At 36.0% G+C, this 22214-nt stretch overlaps 1 protein-coding gene across 6 annotated transcripts in view; it reads right to left on the bottom strand.

The window, feature by feature from the left end:
- The window catches only part of PCDH9 (protocadherin 9), a 930050-nt gene that overhangs the window by 331025 nt on the left and 576811 nt on the right, over positions 1–22214 (bottom strand). For 3 of the 6 annotated variants that reach the window (XM_032402885.1, XM_032402886.1, XM_032402889.1), the window contains one exon: positions 3028–3229. The exons of 1 other annotated variant lie outside the window; for it this stretch is intronic. In XM_032402885.1, the coding sequence (XP_032258776.1) occupies positions 3028–3229 (202 nt within the window). The remainder of the gene's footprint in view (positions 1–3027; positions 3230–22214) is intronic. 2 more of the 6 variants (XM_032402887.1, XM_032402888.1) reach the window with 1 other exon arrangement.

Here is a 22214-nt window from a genome sequence, read left to right as displayed (position 1 = left end):
GTGTGTGTGTGTGTGTGTGTGTGTGTGTAGAAGCAAGACCCTATATTAAAGCCTAATGTTTCCAAAAACTCCCCCATAAGATACTCTTTTTATTAATTTCTTTTTAAAAAGTATAATGAAAATGTTACTATGGAATTACTACTAATCTTTAAAGTTTTTTTTTTTTTTTTTAAAGATTTTATTTATTTATTTGACAGAGAGAGACAGCGAGCGAGGGAACACAAGCAGGGGGAGTGGGAGAGGGAGAAGCAGGCTTCCCGCAGAGCAGGGAGCCCGATGCGGGGCTCGATCCCAGGACCCGGGATCATGACCTGAGCTGAAGGCAGACGCTTAACGACTGAGCCACCCAGGCGCCCCTCTTTAAAGATTTTTTATTGAGAAGCATAATATTTTAAAAAATAGGAATCCATACAGATTCAATACTTAATAATTGTACAGGTAATACTGACATTCATGATTTATATGGATATAGCATGGTTACTATAAAATCTTGGCTCTTCAAGAATTATCACACCACAGGGGCGCCTGGATGGCTCAGTCGTTAAGCGTCTGCCTTCGGCTCAGGTCATGATCCCAGGGTCCTGGGATCGAGCCCCGCATCGGGCTCTCTGCTCGGCCGGGAGCCTGCTTCTCCCCCTCCCTTTCCCCCTGCTTGTGTTCCCTCTCTAGCTGTCTCTCTCTCTCTGTCAAATAAATAAAATAAAATCTTAAAAAAAAAAAAAAAAAGAATTATCACACCACAGACAGAAAACCCCAATGAAGTCAAAGGATACAGTCTAGGTCTGAATAGCAAGATTATTACTAGTGAAGAATACTGCGTCAATTATGCTATACCTCACTTCACGAATTCCTCAAAGTTAATTACAAAAATGTGACTGTGGAATCTTAAGATAATATATCATAATACTATCCTAATATGAATTACCATTTAGCTATGAATCTCTTAATATTTCTAGGCTATTCTAATTAATTCTGCCCTAGACATTGACAGAGGAGGTTAAAATTTTAAGTCCTGTTAAATGTCAAAAGTATAGTTGGCCTCTAGGGCCCCTCAGGGCGCCTCCTTTCCTTATCTGCCTATTTTCCCTCTTTCTTAATGATGAATAAGGATGCTGTCTCCACCAAGGAGAAATTTAACACATTTTATTGACCATGATTCTCGTGGGTGAAGTCACTGTGTTGGGTTGAATGTTGAGTGTGCAAGGGTGTGTCATCCCTTGGGGCTCTTTTTCCGTGTGATTAGATTGGTAAAAACTCTGGGGACCTCTTGAAGCTATTTCAAAAGGGCCTTTTATTTTTGGCTTTAGAATCTCTTCTAACTTCTCCCATTTGGCAGCTCACTCAGTGCTACTGCCCTGGACTAAGAAGGCATTGAGGGGGTAGCTACACATTTTGGATAAAGTTCTGGCCTAAGGCAACTTAGGTTAACCATACTTCTGTGTACATTTCCCCCCCCTTTTTCCTTTTACTTCTGTGAAAAACAAACAAACAACAACAACAACTCTGGTGAACTGTATAGACAAGACCTAAAACTATTTTCTTAAAATGGGAGTCTTTCTGTCTTAGTTTTAGCTGAAGCCCAAAGACAAGAGAATCCAACCATTCCCATATGGGGAAGAGGAGGCCAAGAACCAGTTTCATACTCTCAGCTTAATGACAATAAGAGATGTTTTAAAACTGAAGAGGGGGAAGTTGGAAACCTGGAAATTAGTTTAGAAAAAACCTCTCCTACCCACCTGACCTCTTCACACAAGTCCAGGAAAGGATAATTCAGTGGAACCACTTAGATTCAGTGGTGCTTAGACTAATCAAAACCAAGAAATCTAAGGAGGACAGTGGGCCCACTCTCCCAAATGCTGTGTAATGAGAAGTCTCCTCTTTGCATATGGCCTGCCCTTCTGGATATGTGAAGTAAAAAGATGTTTTCCTTATGAGCCAAAGATACAGAACATGAAAGAAAGGTCAAGAAGCAGAGCTGGTGTGCAATCTACTTAAATCTTCCTAAAATATTGGCTGGAGTAGGGAGAAACCTCAGCAGAAAGAAGATGCCAATGTAACTAGACATGCCAATGAGAAGAAAGTCATTTACCAGAGAAACCTGCAGAAATGGATGCCAGCTTCAGGGAGAGGAGGGGTAATACATACAAAAGATCCCCCACCACAGCCCTGGAAACAAAGAGGCAGCTTAAAATCCTGGAAGTCAGAGAACACCAATTCTGGATTCTCACAACAGGATGATTTAAGAAAGCCTTTCTGTGCTTTTTACCTCCTCTTGGTCTTTTAGTTCAACCACAGAATTGCCAGAGGCACCTTAATGTCTACAGCAGTAAAAGAGAAGTAGTTTAGAAAATTAGGGAAAATTCACCCTATCCCCATTTCTCACTGTAGGTGACCAGTTTGATGCAGGTTCAAGATGAGTTAGAAAACAGTTTGAATTTAAATCAAGTAGAAATCATGGTCATTACTTTGGACAGGACATAATTATTGAATTAGATTTTTAACTTTTTAATAAAAGTGAACTCATCAGGGATTTTAAAAAAAAGTAATAGCAACACCAAAAAAGGTATAGTCCTTGCCCAAAATTTCCTCCAAAGGCAAAGAAAGAAGTACCCTCACAGGGCTTACTTTGAACGGGTAATGATTTCTAAGGTGGGGTGTAGATCTGTGTAGAATAAAGATTTTTTTGCTAATTCTATCTCACTCATTCCACTTGTTCAATGCATTGGTAACATATCCAAAATTGAAACAGACAAAGAAAGTAAAACCCCAAAATCATTATCACCCCTCTTCGCACTTATTTTAATCAACTACTTTATCTTTTTTTTTTTTTAAGTCTTCATTGGAGAACATCATTCCACGGAACAACAAGCACAGTAGACTTGATGATATTTTGAATACGGTAACAAGAAAGCCAGCAAAAACCAACCGAATGTCCATTTACTTGCTCCCCCAAATCACTGTTAGAACTCAAGTGCACACAACAGAAAGCCAGAACTCCCAGTGGTCACAGTTCTTAAGGGGACTCACCAGAGTTGGGGTCAGAGTTGCCATCTGCTTCGGTCCTCTTGTCCGGAGAGGCCTGGTCGTAGAATTCGTCCTGTGGCTGAACCAGAGGAAGAGGGTGTGAGATCAGGGTGGCACTACCCACCGGCTCGTGGTCTCCTAGACCACTGTCACTGCAGCTTTCCTGGGAGCCATCGGGGAGGTGAAACGTAACGCGGCGCTGCGACTACAAAGAAGATCACAGGACACGGCGATTAACACTCCTCCCAGATAAAAAGGGCACGGCGGAATGCAACATCAAAACAACTTTCAACACGTGATACAATGTAAAAGCAAAACAGATAAAACTTGGAACAAAGCTAGGAACGAAATTTATCATTTGCTATTTACTATATCATGTCTAACTTGCAAAAATACAAGAAGGAAATTCAGTCTTGTTTAATTGAAGAACAAAAAAGACACTAATGGTAAATCGTTGAAAATTATAGCAAGAAAGGCAAATAAGAATATACTAGCTGTCAGCGGTTTAAAGAAAAAACTTGAAATAAGCAGAAATATGCAAATATTTGTTCCATAGATCTGAATAAATACATAGATAATATGACATTCCATTTCTTTTGAATGAACAGGCATTTTGTTTACTTAATGATTTTAAGGTGCTTTTTGCAAAGAACTCATTATTGCCCACTGGCTCAGATATTACTACCATTCATTGGTTATAGAACATCCCAGGAGAAAGATGTTTGGAGTATTATTTTGGCATCTATTTGCACAATGTCACTATTAGAAGTGATCTAAAATATGTGTATGGGTACTTCAATAAATTTTAGTGTTTCAATAAAATAAAAGTATGCATTTCAGCACAGATTGCTGCTTAGTACTCTTGGTAAATGTTCTTTTAGCTGATGTAATCCATGAGATATGAGAATATTTACAGCTGTGTGGGGTGGAGATTTATGACTTATGGAATTATATGAGAGTAGTAAATTTGTGCTGTATGTCTCACTGCACCTAATTTTCATTCGGCTTTAACAGTCAAAAGACCTTTCAATATCTTGTCACATGTGACCACTTTTACTCATATTTAACAAAATTATGAATATATAAATAATAAAGTATATAAAGTATAAATGCATAATGTATAATCACTTTATAATACCTAAAACTTGTGTGTTTTGCCGAGGGGCAATTTATAGATTGTATCCATTCCAAAGAAAAAAATAATGCAGTTAGACACAAAATGCTATAGATAGATATACTGCCACACCATAAATGCATTTTTATCGACAATAGAACATAGCCTATTTCCTATGAGTCACTGGTTCAAATCCAGCTCAGAGTCACAATGGAGAAGAGCTGATACCACTTTATTGCTGTTCAATGACCTGTGTGAAATGATTTGATAGTTCAGTACATTTTTAATGAACTGATGCCAACATCACATAAACGATAATCATAAATGGTGCTAATTGAGTCTATTGTAGCACACTTCACCTTCATGCACAACTATCTCATTCTCCCCTCGATAGATTTTGAAACGTGCCTAGGTGAGTGGTCCACAATATGCAAGCCAAACTTGAACATTAATATCTGAAATGTATTTCTCCTTGTATAGAAAGGAAAATGCTACCATTTTTATTTACTACAGCATTTCCTCTCTCATGTTAGAGAAAACCAGTAATATAACTATTTTTTGTTTCTGTTTCTGTTTCAATATGCCCTTGTTTCATCAGTATCCTTTTGTGATAAACACAGCATTATTATCGGTGACCAGGCTGCCCATTATACATGACAGTCAAACATAGCTTTTAAAGTGACTCGCCTACTTAAAAAGTCTGAAGTTTCGGTGATTAAAGTATCTTTGGTATTATCTCTGGAGGAATACCTCTTAGTTTTAACTCAGGTGAGTGAAAAAGAAGTCAATTACAAGAGAAAGACAATGGGACAGATTACTCTTCAATCTTTATAAATCATTTCCAGAGGCCCATAAGCCATTATAAAGTATGCGTTCCAAAGATAGAAGAAAAAAGGAAAATTTGCATCCATGATTCTTCTAAGCATAATTAATATTGCTTTAATTACTATATATTTTTTTCTCCTAAGAACTGTGAATCTGCAGCCCCAGTAACACTTGAACCCAGCAGTTCTCACAGAACGGCCATTAGAACTAGCATTCCTTGAGCACCTACTGGTACATAGCCTGGCACTATGATTTCACAGAGAATAAGACAACTATTTTTTTCAAAACTGTTTCAAATACAACTAATTAGATTCAATCTCACACATATTATACTATGATATTCCCTTACCCCTTTATAAGTGAGAATAAGCAAAGATAGAAATCTGATGTAATTTATTTGCAGTAAGACAGTATAAATTAGAGTGGTACAATGCTTTAACTATGGTGGTTTATGGAACTATTTCCTAATTAATTTGACTCAAAGATGTTTAAGTTTTAAGTGGCAAAACTGTGCACAGTTTATCAGTCTAATAGGAGGTTGGGGTGGTGGGGCATACGGACTAAGATCTGGAACACGGATACTATGGTATGAAGCAAATTGATCAAGCAAATCCATCTTTAATTTATCATTGTAATGACTGATGCAAGTCTGAAATATCAAGGTAGATATAAGGAAAGAATTCTAAGAAATTGAAATGCAGGAAAACGAGGATCCATGAAGTGTTAAGAAACGGAAGTTGGAGGTGTCAGCAAGGATTCAACAGACTTGTTCAGATTTTACAGAAGAACACCAGGTGAGGAAGCCCGAGCCAGACCTCTTGGCTAGGAGCCCTTGCTCTGCAGAGACTGGCCCAGGGCAAGTGACTTTATGTCTTTGAGTGAGTTCCTGGCTTTGTAAAATGGAGAAGATAGTGCCTCCACCAGAGAAGTGTTATAAGGCTCAAGCAGATAAAATAAGAAGCGTTGTTGGTGTATAAAATTTGACATATAGTAGGTACTCAATAAAAGGTAGTTATCATTCTTGAAATTTACAGCTACATATCCTCTTTTATCCTCCAGGGCTATCAATGTTTAGCTACTTTTAAGGATGTGATTCCTGGGGCACCTGGGTGGCTCAGTCCTTTAAGCATCTGCCTTCAGCTCAGGTCATGATCTCAGGGTCCTGATCCACAGGGAGCCTGCTTCTCCCTCTCCCTCGGTGATCTCTCTCACTCTCACTCTCTCTCAAATAAATAAAATTAAAAAAAAAAAAAAAAAAAAAAAAAAAGGTGTTTCTTTTTTACGGGGAAAAAAAAAAAAAAAAAAAGTATTATTCTTTTGTAAGAGAACTGCCGGACCCCATAGTCTTGGCATGTCTCCCAAAGTGCCTGTAGATCATGTCAGCTCAGAGCCTTTCTGAGGGGAAGCTGTTTTTGGTGGGAGCAGCAGATGAAGATGGACAGTTTAGAATACATGAATTCTCCTCTGAGAAAGTGAAGGTTTTCCCATTATCCTTTCAAGAAACCTATAGTTGTTTGCATATTTGAAGAGAGAAAGAGGGATAAGATTTCTTACTGCCTCTGGGAATGTTGCTTCTGGGTTATCCCCATGGAAATATACCCAATTTGTTTTATAAATACAGTCAAGCCCTGCCTGACTGAATCGGGACAACATACGTTATCATGAGACTACTTCAGACTTTCCAAAGCCTTTGCACTTTTGTTTTCCTAAAATCTCTCTCTTACCCATTCCGTTTTCTCCCATGGTAAACATTATTATTATTATTGGCTATGCCTTGTTAACGGTTTGACTGTCACATTTGTTTATCTGATTTATCACTAACAAGTTAGCTCTAGGTCCCTGGCTGCCCTGAGAAGGAATAAGATGGGAACCAGTAACTACCTGCTTCATGTTATTTTATCTCAGGGCTGCTGATATGAATTCTAACCATGCGAAACTTTCATCAGAAATTCTGTACTCTCCACAAGCATAAAAGGCCATGCATACAAATATAGGTTCAGGATGCTGCAAGTCGGGAGATGCCACACTGGTTTAATTTAAGAAACATCACCAAACACTTTTACAATATTTTTTCCTGCAGGTTAGTAGAAAGGAAAGAGAGGGAAAATTCAAGAAGCTCAGGGAAGATAGACATGTTCCTGTATTGGGCGCTGTTCTTCAAGAGTCACTAAAAGAACCCTGAGTCACCTAAGAAATCTCAATCATCGCTTGAATGCTTCTTTTGTGTGTTTTTTACTGGTACAGAATATTATTCACCAATGGATGACTCACATTCAAGTCTACAATCCCAGTCCCACTAACCTCCAGGGGTTGCCATGTGCAAAGATTTCATAATCAAGTTCACTGGGTCTTTGCATAAAAGAGCAAAAATGTAGAAATGAGTGACATGCCTAAACTAACAGGTATTTAATTAATAAATTATACATCACACAATTGAACAAATCACAATACTTAACGTTTTATTAATGTTTCCTGATATTGAAAATATAATCTATTGGTAAGTGTAAAAATCAGGTTAGTAAAGATTTTACTTAGTTGAATTACATTTTGTTAACGTGTTTTTGTGTGTGAATATGTATAAGCTAAGATCTGACGATGGGTACACTGTTTAAAGTGGTATTGTCTGGTCACGGAATATGGTATTTTAAAATGTCATTATTTTGACCACACTAAAATTTGTCTGGATTATCTTGGCAATAGTAAAACACATCCTAATATTTACGTATTCCCCTTCATCGGGAACAGAAAAAGTCTAGTAGATAGGAGGTGGGCTTTCTCTTGACCTAAGGAATGCCAAATAATTTTACTATCCATGCTCTGCTATTCTAACTTCCATTCTTTATTTTCTCTACCTAAGATTTTTAATCATTGCAGTTAAAAATTCTTCTCTTCTCAAATCACAAAATAACAACATGAATTTGGCATACTAAGCCAATTATTACAAGACAAATAAGCAAGTTTACTAGTTAATAACTGACACTTAAAATAATTATTCTCTCTAAAATTATACATTGATATTGTGGAAATAGAAAAAAAAAGTGCTTTAGAATTATTTAAATATGGTTTCATTTGTGCAGAATTCCTTAAATATCTTTTCAAGGAAATATTCCTAACTGATTTAGTTCTTTTAACCACATGTAAGAAATATTGATGTATCATTCATCTATCTGATCCCTGAACAGTATACATACACACACAAACACAAACTGCCAGAAATTACTTATGATGAAGTAAAAACCAAAAATGGTGCATGTGAACTTGTTTTTGCTTTACCTCAGCATTAAATCCAATGAATATATGCTTTTTATTTACTTGAAATAATATTTTCTTATATATCTTCTCTCAAAGTAGCAAAGGAAATCACCCAAAGAGGGTTAAAAGAAAACTGGAGACTGGAAACTGCAGTTTAATACAAACATTTCTAATAATATTAATTGGAAACATTTTGACCTTTCTTATTTTTAAGAGAACATATTTTAATTGACATTTTAAAAATAACAGTTATGAGGATAGTCTTAGGTTCCAAGCTCTGAGAAGAGGAATTTTTAAATGATGGTACGGTACGTGCTGGATGACTGGTTTGTAAAAACATAACCTGAATGCCCCCATTAATCACTATCTTGAGAATGTACAGATCCCATCCTCCCTCTATATTCCCACCAAGCAGAATATGTAGAGAAATATGTTCAGTGTTCAAGGTCAGGGGGCCCCGGGGGCCACCAACCTGGAGCTTCTCTTTTGTAACAAAGAATGTCCGGATGGCAGGCCTCACTATCCTTGGAATGTTCTGGCCATGCAAGGAAGGAGTGGGTACAGATACTTGCTAGGCTAGTTGCTACATTATAAAAGCTTGCTGCATGTAGATTTTAGCAGGGGATGCTTTGTCCTGTCTGCTGCTCCTAGACTCCCTGTGTGTAAGTTCCCCCCAATAATTCTACATCTTGATTACTGTCCGGGTCTTTTCTTCAGCCTTGCCAGACCATCACCCACCCTTCCCTTAAGAGTCCACTGGGGTGTGGCTACACAATGACAAAAGAACACATTTTCAACAAAAACTACTGATTCAATCCAATAGGAAGTTCCTCAACAGCTTCTTGTCATCTAAAATCATTGCACATTTATCCTCTTAATAAAATCCAGAATTGAGTGAGACTCCTGGTAAATTAGAAAGTAAGGTAAATGGGACCCCAAAAGCAATCTTGTCGTGATAAGTTTAATTTGCTATTGCCCAATACTTGTAGGCTCAACTAAGGGACGGTAATATTAGTGTTTTTTTCATTCTTTTTCATTCTTATTTGAGAGACGAGGTCCAACGTGGTAAATCAAGAAAAGATTTTGGGATTTACGACTTATGAAAATTACTAGTAATTATGACTAAAATGAGCCCATTATCAAAAACAAGGAATAGTTTTGAAGGACAAAATCATAAGGAACTTTTTTGACTGGTGATAAATGAAATGTTTGAGTACAGAATTATTTTATAATGAGTCATTTTATGATTTATAACTGGCAAACTGAGTCATTCTCCTCTCCTTTTTATTGGGAGTACATATGATAAAATGGGTCTGCTAATGTAGACTTTATTTATCTTAGCTGCAAATTACTTAGAGATTTTCCATCTATTCTAATGCTACTTTTTTTTTTTTTTTTTTTGGATGAGGAAATAAAGTAAAGTGACCTGTCTATGTAGGTTGCAGGGGAAACCAGAACCCTCATTTTCCGACTTTCAACAGGAAGCACTGCTCATTCTTCCGTAATAAATAATTGTTGAGCACCCACTCTATGCTAGACACCATTCTAGCTGCTAAGAATAAAATGGTGAACAAGACAAAAACTATATCCCACAACTTCCTAAAAAGTCAAATTTCATTAAGTTAGTTTCTATCAGTTCTGATGATGTTTTTGGCCAGCAGCTTTTAAAATATGATTTCCGGGCGCCTGGGTGGCTCAGTCGTTAAGCGTCTGCCTTCGGCTCAGGTCATGATCCCAGGGTCCTGGGATCGAGCCCCGCATCGGGCTCCCTGCTCGGCAGGAAGCCTGCTTTTCCCTCTCCCACTCCCCCTGCTTGTGTTCCTGCTCTCGCTATCTCTCTCTCTGTCAAAAAAAAAAAAAAAAAAAAATCTTAAAAAAAAAAAATAATAAAAAAAATAAAATATGATTTCCTTCTAATTCTTGCAAACTCTGCACACTTAAGCAAGGTCATGGCCTGAATGGGAGACCTTCACTAATTAACAATAGCTGAGGGAGGAAAAAAAGAAGGAAGGGGATTGCTTTCTGAGTTTATGCCAAAACAATCCCTAGATCTGTTGCCATCCTTGGATTGGAATTCATTGCCAATTTGTGAAAATAAAAAATAAAAAGGCTAAAAGAGTAACTGAGACGATAGAGAAGGCTACTCCTGGCTCAAACACAGAATCATTGTTAACTTTGCATATCCTTGAACAATTCCTTTTTGTCTCCAGGTAGATAGAGAAATGTTAACAACCTCAAATAAGGATTGATGAAATCAAACCCATCAAGTTTTTCTGAGGAACATATACACTTGACGTTTTATGAGCTTGTAATGAATATTTACAGGGGATGAAGATGATTTACCCAGAATTGAACCAGGGAATCTAAAGAGGATGTAGTATCCTCTGAAGTATCATGGTCCATCCTCCAAAGTGATTTCCCATGGGAAAAGTACACTAACGGTCAGTCTTTTCCTTCTTTCTACTTTCAATGTTTACATCTTAGAGTATTTGGAGACAAATGGGAATGTTTGGCTCGTGTTTGAAAAAGATGTATAACAACTTCCCTGACCATAGGTGATGAATGTAAAGGTGTCAGCAACTTTAAAGTGATTTTTTTTTTTATTCTGAGTGATATCTATGTTATCTATAGATAGGACTAGGGTGTGGATGATTACTGACCATATAAAGTTGAGTAGCATTTTCAGGGGAAATGGTGAGTGTTCATCTATACTCTACCTACTGCTCATTAACTAGTTGGTTACCTGCAGCCAAATCACTGTTTAATTTCAGGACAGATCTGTCAACTTCTGTTTGACCTTCACTACTCAACTGTACATTTAGTTGAGGAAACTTTTCTCAGTGTGCGTGGGAAACCCACATTAACTTAAACTTAGCCTGTTTAGTTTGTAGTCTTATTATGAAATGACCCTCAGAGTAAAGACCTATGTTTTCTGTGCTTTATAAATAAAGTGCATTGAATACCTCTTAGAAGTGCCTATGGCTGAAAGACTCATATTAGTATAACATGTGGTGAAATTTTTAATATAATTTTATTTTTATTTCCTTTTGATCTCAGTATGATTTGTGAGAAAGGTAGGTCACATTTCTCTTCCTGCGCAAAAACAATTGATAGCTTCAAGAATAAAACTAAATTCTTTGTACTCTTTTTGGGTGTAGACTTGGTGCTTGAATTTAAATATTAAGAAAAAACAAAAAACAGGAATCTCCTCCTTACGTCAAAAGGGTTTGAATCAACTTTCCTCTTTGGTTTGGTGACATGACCCCACCCTTAAATTTCCTCTGGGGTCCCAGGGAGGATTAAGAATTGTCAGCGTTGTTGGTTATTTTGCTTCTTACTTTCTTATTTAGTTCCTGCTATCAGAAACAACCTCAACCTATTTCTCTCAGTTAAATGTTGCCCAGTAGGAAATGCAGCACTTTATCTGAGCATACAAAATATAAAATGACTACATTAAACAGGAGCAGCTGCTCCTGAATCTGCAAGCAGAATTTTTGCATCTATAAATTATATGTACAGAAATAGGGAAGAAACGACTCAGCAAGAGTTCTTTCCAATTTAGTTTTCTAGTATAAACAAATCCATGTGACAAAGTAAGTTACCCTTATCATATTTACAAAATCAGCATACATAATAGTTACAGCAATTTAATTAGAAATTACATGAAGCTATCACTGTTATTAAGTAAAAATATAGAACTCATTGACGTAGCATTGGTCTTTTACAAAAAGTGAGTCTTTCTTGGAATAATAAAAAAAATCACTGAAAAATAATGTGTCAAATCTGTATGTATTGATAGTAGAGATAGAGTCTGATTTGGTGTCTAGAATTCAAGAATTTATCTCAGGTAATTTTAGCAGAATTAACAAAAGAGATAATGGGCATCTGCCTAGCATTTCTGTTAATAATTATCAATACAAAATAAGACTTGTAAACCAAAGTAGGCCATATTTACTTTAAGTAAGTAGTATCTTTTTAGGAAGTAGCCCTAATTTTATAATTAACCTCAGACCATGGGCATTTGACTCAGAAAAGAGTTTAAGCACGCACCCCTGCCCATAGCCCCCTCCCCAAACACACATAAACACATACACGCACACTTTAAATTCCCTTGTGTATTGCTGAACAGGCACAAGATCATAATTACCTAGTAAGAATAAAAACTAGTAATTCAACGCTTTAGAGGACAGATCATGTTATTCTGTATTAGACAAAACAGAGGGGTGGAAGAAACCATCTGTATAAATCCTCCAAGAAATACTATTATTTTCAATAAGGTTGTTTAAAAGTTCTCATGAAGGATTGTTAATTTACACCTAAAATGTGGTGTAATTTGTTTCATCTGATCTTGTGTCACACATGACAGCTTGATTTTATTTATTTAACTTTTTGGTCTTATTTTTGTAGTATAATAAGGAAGAAGCAGTGAGAGGGTAAAAAGTTCTTTGAAGGGGCATCTGGGTGGGCTCAGTCAGTTAAGCAGACAAATTTTGATTTCGGCTTAGGTAATGGTCTCAGGGTTGTGAGATCAAGCCCCCCTCGGACTCTGTGCTGAGCATGGAGCCTGACTAAGATTCTGTCTCTCTCTCTCCCTCTGTCCCCTCCCCCTCACACACGTGTGTGCACACACATGCTTGCTCTTTCTCTCAAAAAAAAAAAAAAAGTTTTTTGAAGTAGTCCTAACACATGTATGTAATGGCTTTCTATCACTTGCAGCTCCTGGACTATAATTAATTTTGAGCCATCAACCATATCTTCTTCAGCAAAAAAGGAAAGTGGCAATGGGAGTAATACTCCAGGAAGAGGAGCCTCTTTCTAGTCTACGATTTATATGATTCAAATATGGAGATGGTCATATAACTATTAATTAGCACAGGAGCCACCAAAATAGTCAGTCATGATAAAGAACATGATCCTCATAGACAAGTTAATGGGGGAGGGCCGATTTGCATGGAGAAAGTGGATAGTGGAACATAGTCCACAAAACTTAGGTAAATATCCATGTGACACTCACAAGATATGAAAATGTGTGTACAGGCAGAGAACGTGATGATGATGCTCTTGACCAGCTATTGAAGTCTCTCTTCTAGGTTTCTTATAAACATGACACACATTGGAGAAGTGTTTCCCCAAAATGGGGAAGGCAAAAGCAGTACAAATAAGGAAGGGGCTGTCTTTGGCCACATAGAGCATGCAAAAAAGAAACAAGCATCCTTGGAATTTCAACTGAAATTTTGCAATCATTGGTAAATCATCCAACGCCTGGATACATTGACAGAAATATTGATCTAAGGTTACTATACTCTAGAACACTGTCTGTATTAACTATCAAATTTTTAAAAATTGTTAAGAACTTCATTTATCTTTCTAATTGTATTGTGAATAACACTTGCATTGTGAAAGCAAGCATTTTCTAACTTTGCCTTCTTTTGGTTCTCTCAAAGGATGTCAATGAAAATACTGTTTGCAGTTGAAAATTTTTGATTAGGTATAAAAAAAAAAGAAAATTTTTGATTAGGAATGTGTGATATCCAAGTCATATTTTTTTCAGAGTAAGTTAGGAAGAAAATAAGGGTACTTTTAAGAACATAATACAACAAAGATATAAATTTATGTCTGTGTATTTATATATGCATACATGATACAAAATTTATGCACAAACTCCACTAAAGACAGATGTCTTAGAACATGAAATTTCCCTATTCTTAGACAAGGAAATTGTCAATTATACCTGAGATCTGTACTTTATTTGTTAATTTTAAAAATGAAATCCAAACTTTATTGATTGAATCTAAGAAAACCTGAATTAATCAGACAAATTCTGATACCATAAAGTACATTCTAGAAACAGTCTCTTTATGGTTATTATTTAGTGCCATAGAATATACAGCCTTGCCTTGTAACAAAAAATTACTTGTTTAGCAATGGTACTTCATTTACGGTAGAATTCATCATATAAGATTATGATTATAAGATGAGGAAAAACATTAAATAAACAAAAACTGTATAAAACAGCTTTTTAATGCTTTCAAGGAGGAGCTACTTAATCAAAATACTGCAGTGACAGCACAATATTTTTAAATATTTTGGAGTGTGTGGTTTTGAACTGTTATGAGAGCATGACATTATATTGTACAGTCCCAAAGTGCTAGCCCTGCCTTTTATGATCTGATTTTACTTTCTGGAACAACTAAAAACCATCTGTAATGGTGCACAATAGCATCTTAAGAAGGAGAGACTGCAAAACGACAGGCACATTTTCTTCAATGGCTTCAAAACTCTTTGAGGCCCGTTATGAATGAGGAGTTCCAAAATATGTTGAGAAATGCTAATATTAAGTGAAGTAGGTAAAAAAGAGGGCAAGTTTGAAGGACAACCCTCTATCTAAATGCATAATTTTTGTTCATCGGGATAAAGATCAGTCTTGACTTTATTCTCAGCTTAATGTACAGGAATGTTCTTTTTGGATCATAAATTTAGAAAGTATATAGTGAAGGTGGTATAGTATGAGAGAATGAGATGAATGTGATGGACTTCAATAGGGGCTTTGAATCACAGAAATCTGAGGATATGTTTTCATAACAATTTTGCTACATACATACAGAGCAGTCTCATTTGGATATGGAAATCATATCAAAATATTTTTAAAAGAACTAATAAGCATTATTCTGTAGAGGGTAAAACACTGATGTCCTGATAAGCTGAAGGAAAATGTTTTAAGACTCTATTGCTTTGGAAAATGTAATATGTAACTACCTCCTCTACTCTGCAAGAATCAGAGCCTTACAATGATCTTAAGAAAATAGAGAAACTAACCCAGTTGGAATAAACATGAGCAAGATTTTATATCACTTTTCTCCTGGGTAGAGAAGCCTTTGTTCTGAAGTCAAATTGGCTGGACTGTATTTAAAAAATATATCCACCTATTATTGCAGACAGTCACTGTGACTTTGAGCCTGATATTTGAAACAAAAATCACTGCTACATCTCATTGATATTCACACTTGCCCTATGGCTCTTAGTCTTTCTTTTGAAATATTACTGAGTCACCAATCTCAGTTATTTGTGCACTGGGGATCATTTGTTTTCTCTGAATACAAATATAAAATTCAAACATATGTCAGGAACCTCTGTATGTCAAAAGCTTCTGTAGATTTAGGAATCATCTATAAAACAATGTGCTGTACTCAGAAAAAGGCGGCTACTTTTGAAGAGACAAAACTCTCAAATATATTCCAAATGTGAGTACATCAATCCAGAAGGTAAAGATCCAAAAATCTGAGGAATATTTTTTGAAGAGAAGAAAGCAAACACTTGTAAGTCCACTTGACTCTAAGATCCAACACACGTGCACAGAAATGTCCTCTAAGTTTTGTCTGGGGCAAAGAGGGAAAGACAGTTTGAGAATGAAACTTTACAAGATTTCCCCACCAGGGGTAACTTACTGTATAGTACAATTTAGCCTGTGTGGTAAAAATTTGAGAACAGTAAGACAGCTTGAAATTTGAAAAAAACAAAAATATTTTTTCTCCTGAAGTTTATATTTAGGACCTTGAAATTCAGGAATATATTACCCTATTTACAAAATTTTAAAAATGATGAACAAATTGCTAGTCTAGAATACATTTTTTCAAAGACGTATTATAGTCAACAATTATTTATATGTGTGATTAAAATGGGGGAAAAAGACAATTAAATATTTGAAAGAAAACTTTCTATATCTAGGATATATTAAAAAAGGTTTGGGGGCGCCTGGGTGGCTTCGTCATTAAGCGTCTGCCTTCAGCTCAGGTCATGATGCCAGGGTCCTGGGACTGAGCCCCGCATCGGGCTCCCTGCTCACCCAGAAGCCTGCTTCTCTTTCTCCCACTTCCCCCTGCTTGTGTTCCCTCTCTCGCTATCTCTCTCTCTGTCAAATAAATAAATAAAATCTTGAAAAAAAAAAAAAAGATTTGAACACAAAGAGCTAACACATAAACTATGGACTTTAGTTAATAACACATTAATATTGTTCATCCATTGTAGCAGGTGTACAGAACTAATGCAGGATGTTAATAGGAGGAACTGTTCAGGAAGAGACTATATATGGTAAGTTTGTGTTCTTTGTGCACAATATTTTGAAAAACCCAAAACTGCTCTAAAGATGGTCTATTTAAAAAAAAAAAAAATGAGAATTAGACAGGGAGAGGATGTAGGCAAGGATTTCTGTAGTGAAAGTGAAGGGGATATCAGGACATTTTCAAGGAATTTAAATGATAGCACTATTCTATATTATGTTGAATATAAATTCTATTGAGTGTGTGTGTGTGTTGGAGATACAAATACTCATGTATCATTATATTTAGCCCTTATTGGGTGTTTTTAAGTCATAAATACTCTAATTTATATAATTATATATTATATAATACCTGCATTTAAAAAAGAATATTTTTATATGCACACAATTTTTGTCTAAAACTATACTTTGTTCCTTTAAAAAATATTTGAAACAGTATACACTTTTAAAGGCACTCCATTAAGTAGACATTTTGATTCCTATTTTATAATGATATAAACCAATCTTTACATTTTTAGGAACATATGAAATGAAATGTTCCTCATGTCAGAAAATAATTCTGATCTAGTCCGTGTCCTAGCCTGACAGATGAAAGAAGATAGATGATGGTATTTTGGGAATTAAGGAATTACCTATGCTTGAATAGATCATAGAGTTTAGTGTCTATAGAAGGAATTTTACCTTAGATTTCACAGACTGACAAACCACATACAGAATGCAGCTCAGATATCTTATTTGATCCCTAACTTTTCCAGACGTACAGTTTGGGTGATAACTGATCAAACATGGCAGCTAACCAGTTTCAGTTTCTGGAAAACTCTGTTGGAAAAAAGTTCAGTGCAAGGGCATGATCATTTGACTCCCATACATACGTAATCTCTCCTAAGGTCTGTCGGGTAATATCGTTAGACTAAGAAGTACAATCATCATGTTTCTGGTGAAAGAAGGAATTAAAGAATAACAATTTGAGATTTAAATTTATTTTATCAATATATGTTAAATACATGCTAAATATATTTATATAGAAATATATGTTAAAAATCTTCCAACTCAATCTATTCACTAATTTCATTACTAGGCTTCAAACTTCATGCAAGAGATATACATATCAGCAAAATAGAGTAAAAGGAAAACTATCTAAATTATGGGTCGTCATAAGATGGACACCTCTGAAACTATACCATTTGAAGAATTTGTAAACATGGAGAATACATGCTAAGATAGAATGGTTTAAGATTTAAGAAATTCCCAAGAGAGTTGTACTTAGCTATTCAACAAACACTGTTAATCACCTACTTTCTATCAAGTATTCTTAGATACTGAGGGGAATTTGGTAATCAAGAATGGCACAATCTTTCCATTCCTAAGGCTTACTAACAGTCTAGTAAGTAAAATAGACTGGAATAAGTAATGACAAATGTGTTAGATATTATAAAGGAGAAATTAGGGTCAAATAGATGTATGTAAGAGAAGGGTCCAACACACCCAGGGAAGTCTTCCAATAAGGGATAGTCCAGCTCATGCATGGCCACTTGTCAGACACTGGGAGGCTACAATTCATAGTCTTACTAGCTTATAATTCCATGCAAAAAAACCAGGAAATAAAAACTCTCCAGGATTAATCTTTTCTCATTTTGTTTTGTTTTTTGCTTTCCTTGGTAGAATACAAACTCTAACTCCTAAATAAAAAGAACATTAAAAATTCTAGTTGCGGGGCGCCTGGGTGGCTCAGTCATTAAGCGTCTGCCTTCGGCTCAGGTCATGATCCCAAGGTCCTGGGATCGAGCCCCACATCGGGCTCCTCGCTCCGTGGGAAGCCTGCTTCTCCCTCTCACACTCCCCTTGCTTGTGTTCCCTCTCTCGCTGTCTCTCTCTCTGTCAAATAAATAAATAAATAAATAATCTTTAAAAAAAAAAAAAAATTCTAGTTGCTACTGAAGCACATTTCCCAATGTGTATGAGGATCTCTTTTTTTACTGATTCCACGTAAATACATTAACATATACATGAATGTAGTAACATTTATCTTTTTGAGATTAAATTATTAGGTCCCAATAATGCTGGGTACTTAATAATGGTGCTCTGTAACAGCCTCTAATGTTTCTTTCGGGATTTCTTTGGACAACTGAAATAAATTATCAGCCTATTACCTGAAATTATGATCAAAATCATACATGAAGAAATTATGATCAATTAGAACTAGAAGTAGGAATTCCTGAAAGGGAGGAACCATATCTTCTTTGACTTGAAATATCTAACACCGGGTCCTGGGTGGCTCAGTTGGTTAAGCGACTGACTTCGGCTCAGGTCATGATCCCAGCATCCTCAGCGGGGAGCCTGCTTCTCCCTCTGACCCTCCCCTCTCTCCTACTTTCTCTCTCTCTCAAATAAATAAATAAAATCTTAAAAAGAAAAGAAATATCTAGCAGCTAGTATAGCCCTTAACATCTGATAGGCACTCCAAATACATATTGAATGAAAATATATAACAATCTACATAATCATGAAGATTTATTTTCCTTAACAGTCTCAAAATAAAAAGAACTAGCTTGACTTTTTCTCTAAACACAAAAAGAAAGTAATTATCTATTCAAAAAAATAATACTAAAAAATTACCTGAGTTGACAGATGGAAAAAAGAGGAGATAAGCTCTGCATTTCTTTTAATAATTAAAAAGCATGTACAAATGCAAGTGAATAGCCTCTATAGAGGTGTTGATTGTCTCAATGGATTTTTCCACCATTTTAATTCTGAAGGCCATCCAACAAGTTGTATTCCTGCCTACAATGTCTTCTTCTCTGGGAACTACAAGGGACTCTGCCATGGATGGCCCCTTGCATCATGAAAGAAAACACAATCATAGTTTGGATCTCAACAATCAAAACCAGCACTTAAGCACATTGAGTACCCCCTTGACAAATGATATTCAGTTTCTTGAGCTGAGGTAAAAAAAAAATAAATAAAAGCACAAAACAGGTACACAGAGTAAGAAATAGAAGCCTTCAAATATTTCCTTATTCTCACATGCAGAAAACATTTAAAATATTAGGTGTGTTAAATAATAAAATTCTAAATTTTAAAGAATATTTTCAATGCTATGAAATGATGGAATAAGAAAATGTTGGCTAGAATTTTTTTCAAGCAATCTTCTTAATGTGTCTTCTCTTTATGGAAATTCAATCCTTTAAAAATATTTAGTTTAAATGTTTTAAAAATTACAGTGCAAGAAAATATGAGCCACAATGCCCATAAAATGATTTATCAAGGAAATCTGTATTTATGATAAACATAATTAAATAATGCTCAGAAACAACATAAAATCCTCAAATAATCACATTAAAATTTATTTATTACATAGATCTTTTATTTAGGTGAATAATTTGTTTCAATGCCAATTGGCAGATACATTTTGATACAGAAAGAATAATAACCTTTGCTGGAGTCAAAAAAGATCTTAAAATGTATTTACTCCCAATAGAGTTTAATTTCATATTGTGATGATTAATCAGAGTGAATGACTTTATTTTCTGCTGTTTTAACTCCAAGAAATGATCTCTTCTGTTTTTATCCTATTATAAGGATCGTTACAAAAATGGGAAACAATTAACACTGGGTTTAATGCCTGAGTGCTATAGAGCTGAAGTAATTGCACTCAAGGTCTGCTAACTTTTTAATCAGGCATTTGGTTGCAAGCTGCTCGCAATTGATTCTGAGAGAACTAACACTATCTAAGGAGGAAAGCAGGTGTGCCAGAAAAGCAGGCATGTTGGCAAAACAAATGAAAGATTTTAAAAGAAAAAAAAAAAAAGCAAAACCAAAGCAAAATGCTTGTCAGCAGGCCTTCTACTTGGCTCAGACTGTTACTGAACAAAGCCAGTTGTGCACGCAAGCATGGTGGTAGAAGCCCCACTGACCTACTGCTTTCAAAGGGTAATACTAAAGCTTAGCAGCAAGGAGCCCCGTCCATCTCAATATTAGTGAATTGAGTTAATTAACAGAGAAGGCTTGAAATTTCCATATTCAGTAGAGTTGAGACACCATCAGAGGTTTCTGGAATTACATTCTAATTAGAAAAGTTCCCTCTTCTTTGCATCCAGGCTACTCTTTGAAAAACAAATTTGGATAGGTACTTTGTTCTCTCTTAAAACACACAAAAAAATCTACAGTTTTCCTCTAAAGCTAATGACATTTTTCTTTTTCTTTCTTTAATAAGTGTCATTCTCCTACTGTGAAAGCGACTCCTTTTGGGCATGTCGCACACATTTAAAGGTGCATGCCTTGCTTAAGAACATTGCAGGGTAGGGGACGTTTAAAAAAAAATTTCCTCTTCCGTAGTCCCTTGAAAGGGGAGCCTCTAAGAGCTAATGCTCCTGTGCTTTCCACTAATAGAATAATCTGATAAGAAGTAGACAAATATTTATAGAATTCCAAGTTTGAAATTTCTTATAATGGTTAGGTACACTGCAGATCTCCTTTTACACAGAGAGAGGAAAACAAATGGCAGACTTAGCCATTTACCTGGTGAAATTCCCAGACATTTGCTATTTCTTTCTTGAGTCCCCAAAAGAACATTTAAAGAAGACTATAAAGCAAAACTACCTCTTGCTCCAGAAGAGCAAGTGAGAGTAGGGGGGGGAGGGGGATAAGAAAAAGAAAACAGCAGAAAGGAGCTTCCTAAAGCAAAGTCCTTTGTGCATTTTAATTACATGTGTGTGCCTGGTCCACCAGGCAATCTACATTAGGATTTGTTAGGATGTGTCAGCATATAGAGATCAATGGATCTAAAACATGATAGCCATTTACATGAGTTTCCACTCCAGCTTCACACAAGTTATAGAAGACTCAGCTCATTTGTGTGGATCACTTAACTTCCCATGAGCTCTCCCTTATCCTCTTCTTCTGTGAACAGCTCTCACTAAGTCACCGTAGCATCTGCTGTTTCTAGGTGAACAGCTAATACAAATGAAAGAAAGGCACCTGGCATCAGTCCACCTGCACATAAAGTTCCTAATCATATGAGACTCTCACATGGGTATGAATTTGAGCAGTTCAGGAAGTAGGAGGAGAACAAAGAGACTAGCAGGCAAGGAGCCCCTTCGAGGCTCAGGTTACGTCATGAAAATGGCTTTGGCCAGATTGAGAACTATGCACTTTCTCACTCCAAATGTGACTTTAAGCAAAATTTTCATTCTCTGTGCAGCATTTCATAGCAATCTGATATCCAGTATTGAAGTGATCCATTGAAATCCAGTAGATCTGAATGGTGTGTGTGTATGTGTATATGTGTGCGTGTGTGTCCATGTATTTCATTCCAAGAATTCATGGAAAGATATTCTATAATATCTCCTCCTGCCAGTGAAGCATGGCAAAACATCCCCAAACCCTGGGCTCATTTGTGAGTGCAAAGTGCCATCACTTACATGGATCAGCTGTCTGTCATGATGTCTATTATAAGCCTAATGTTAGTCTTCCAGTGTCTCCACATCAAAGAAATCTATCAGGAAAACTTTGTCTTTGCTAGACTTTGATATTTTCCGTTGAGTAGTTTGAGTTTTTTCAAGTTATTTATAACAATCAACTTTGTTTTGGGAAAAAACATTATTGGATAACTTGGTTGAATAATGCCAATGTCATTCATTATATTCAGAAATAAAACTTTTTCCACTTAAAAAAATAATGAATACAGGGCGCCTGGGTGGCTCAGTTGGTTAAGCAACTGCCTTTGGCTCAGGTCATGATCCCGGAGTCCTGGTATCGAGTTCCCACATCGGGCTCCCTGCTCAGCGGGGAGTCTGCTTCTCCTTCTGACTCTCTCCCCTCTCATGCTCTCTCTCACTTACTCTCTCTCTCAAATAAATAAATAAAATCTTAAAAAAATAATGAATACAGTAAGAAATACTATTATGTTAAATTGTATTTTTGAATATTCTTATATCTATTTTA

Source organism: Phoca vitulina, unplaced genomic scaffold, assembly GCF_004348235.1.
Source record: "Phoca vitulina isolate PV1807 unplaced genomic scaffold, GSC_HSeal_1.0 scaffold5, whole genome shotgun sequence".
NCBI classification, from domain to species: Eukaryota; Metazoa; Chordata; class Mammalia; order Carnivora; family Phocidae; genus Phoca; species Phoca vitulina.
This window is presented reverse-complemented; position numbering and strand designations above follow the sequence as displayed.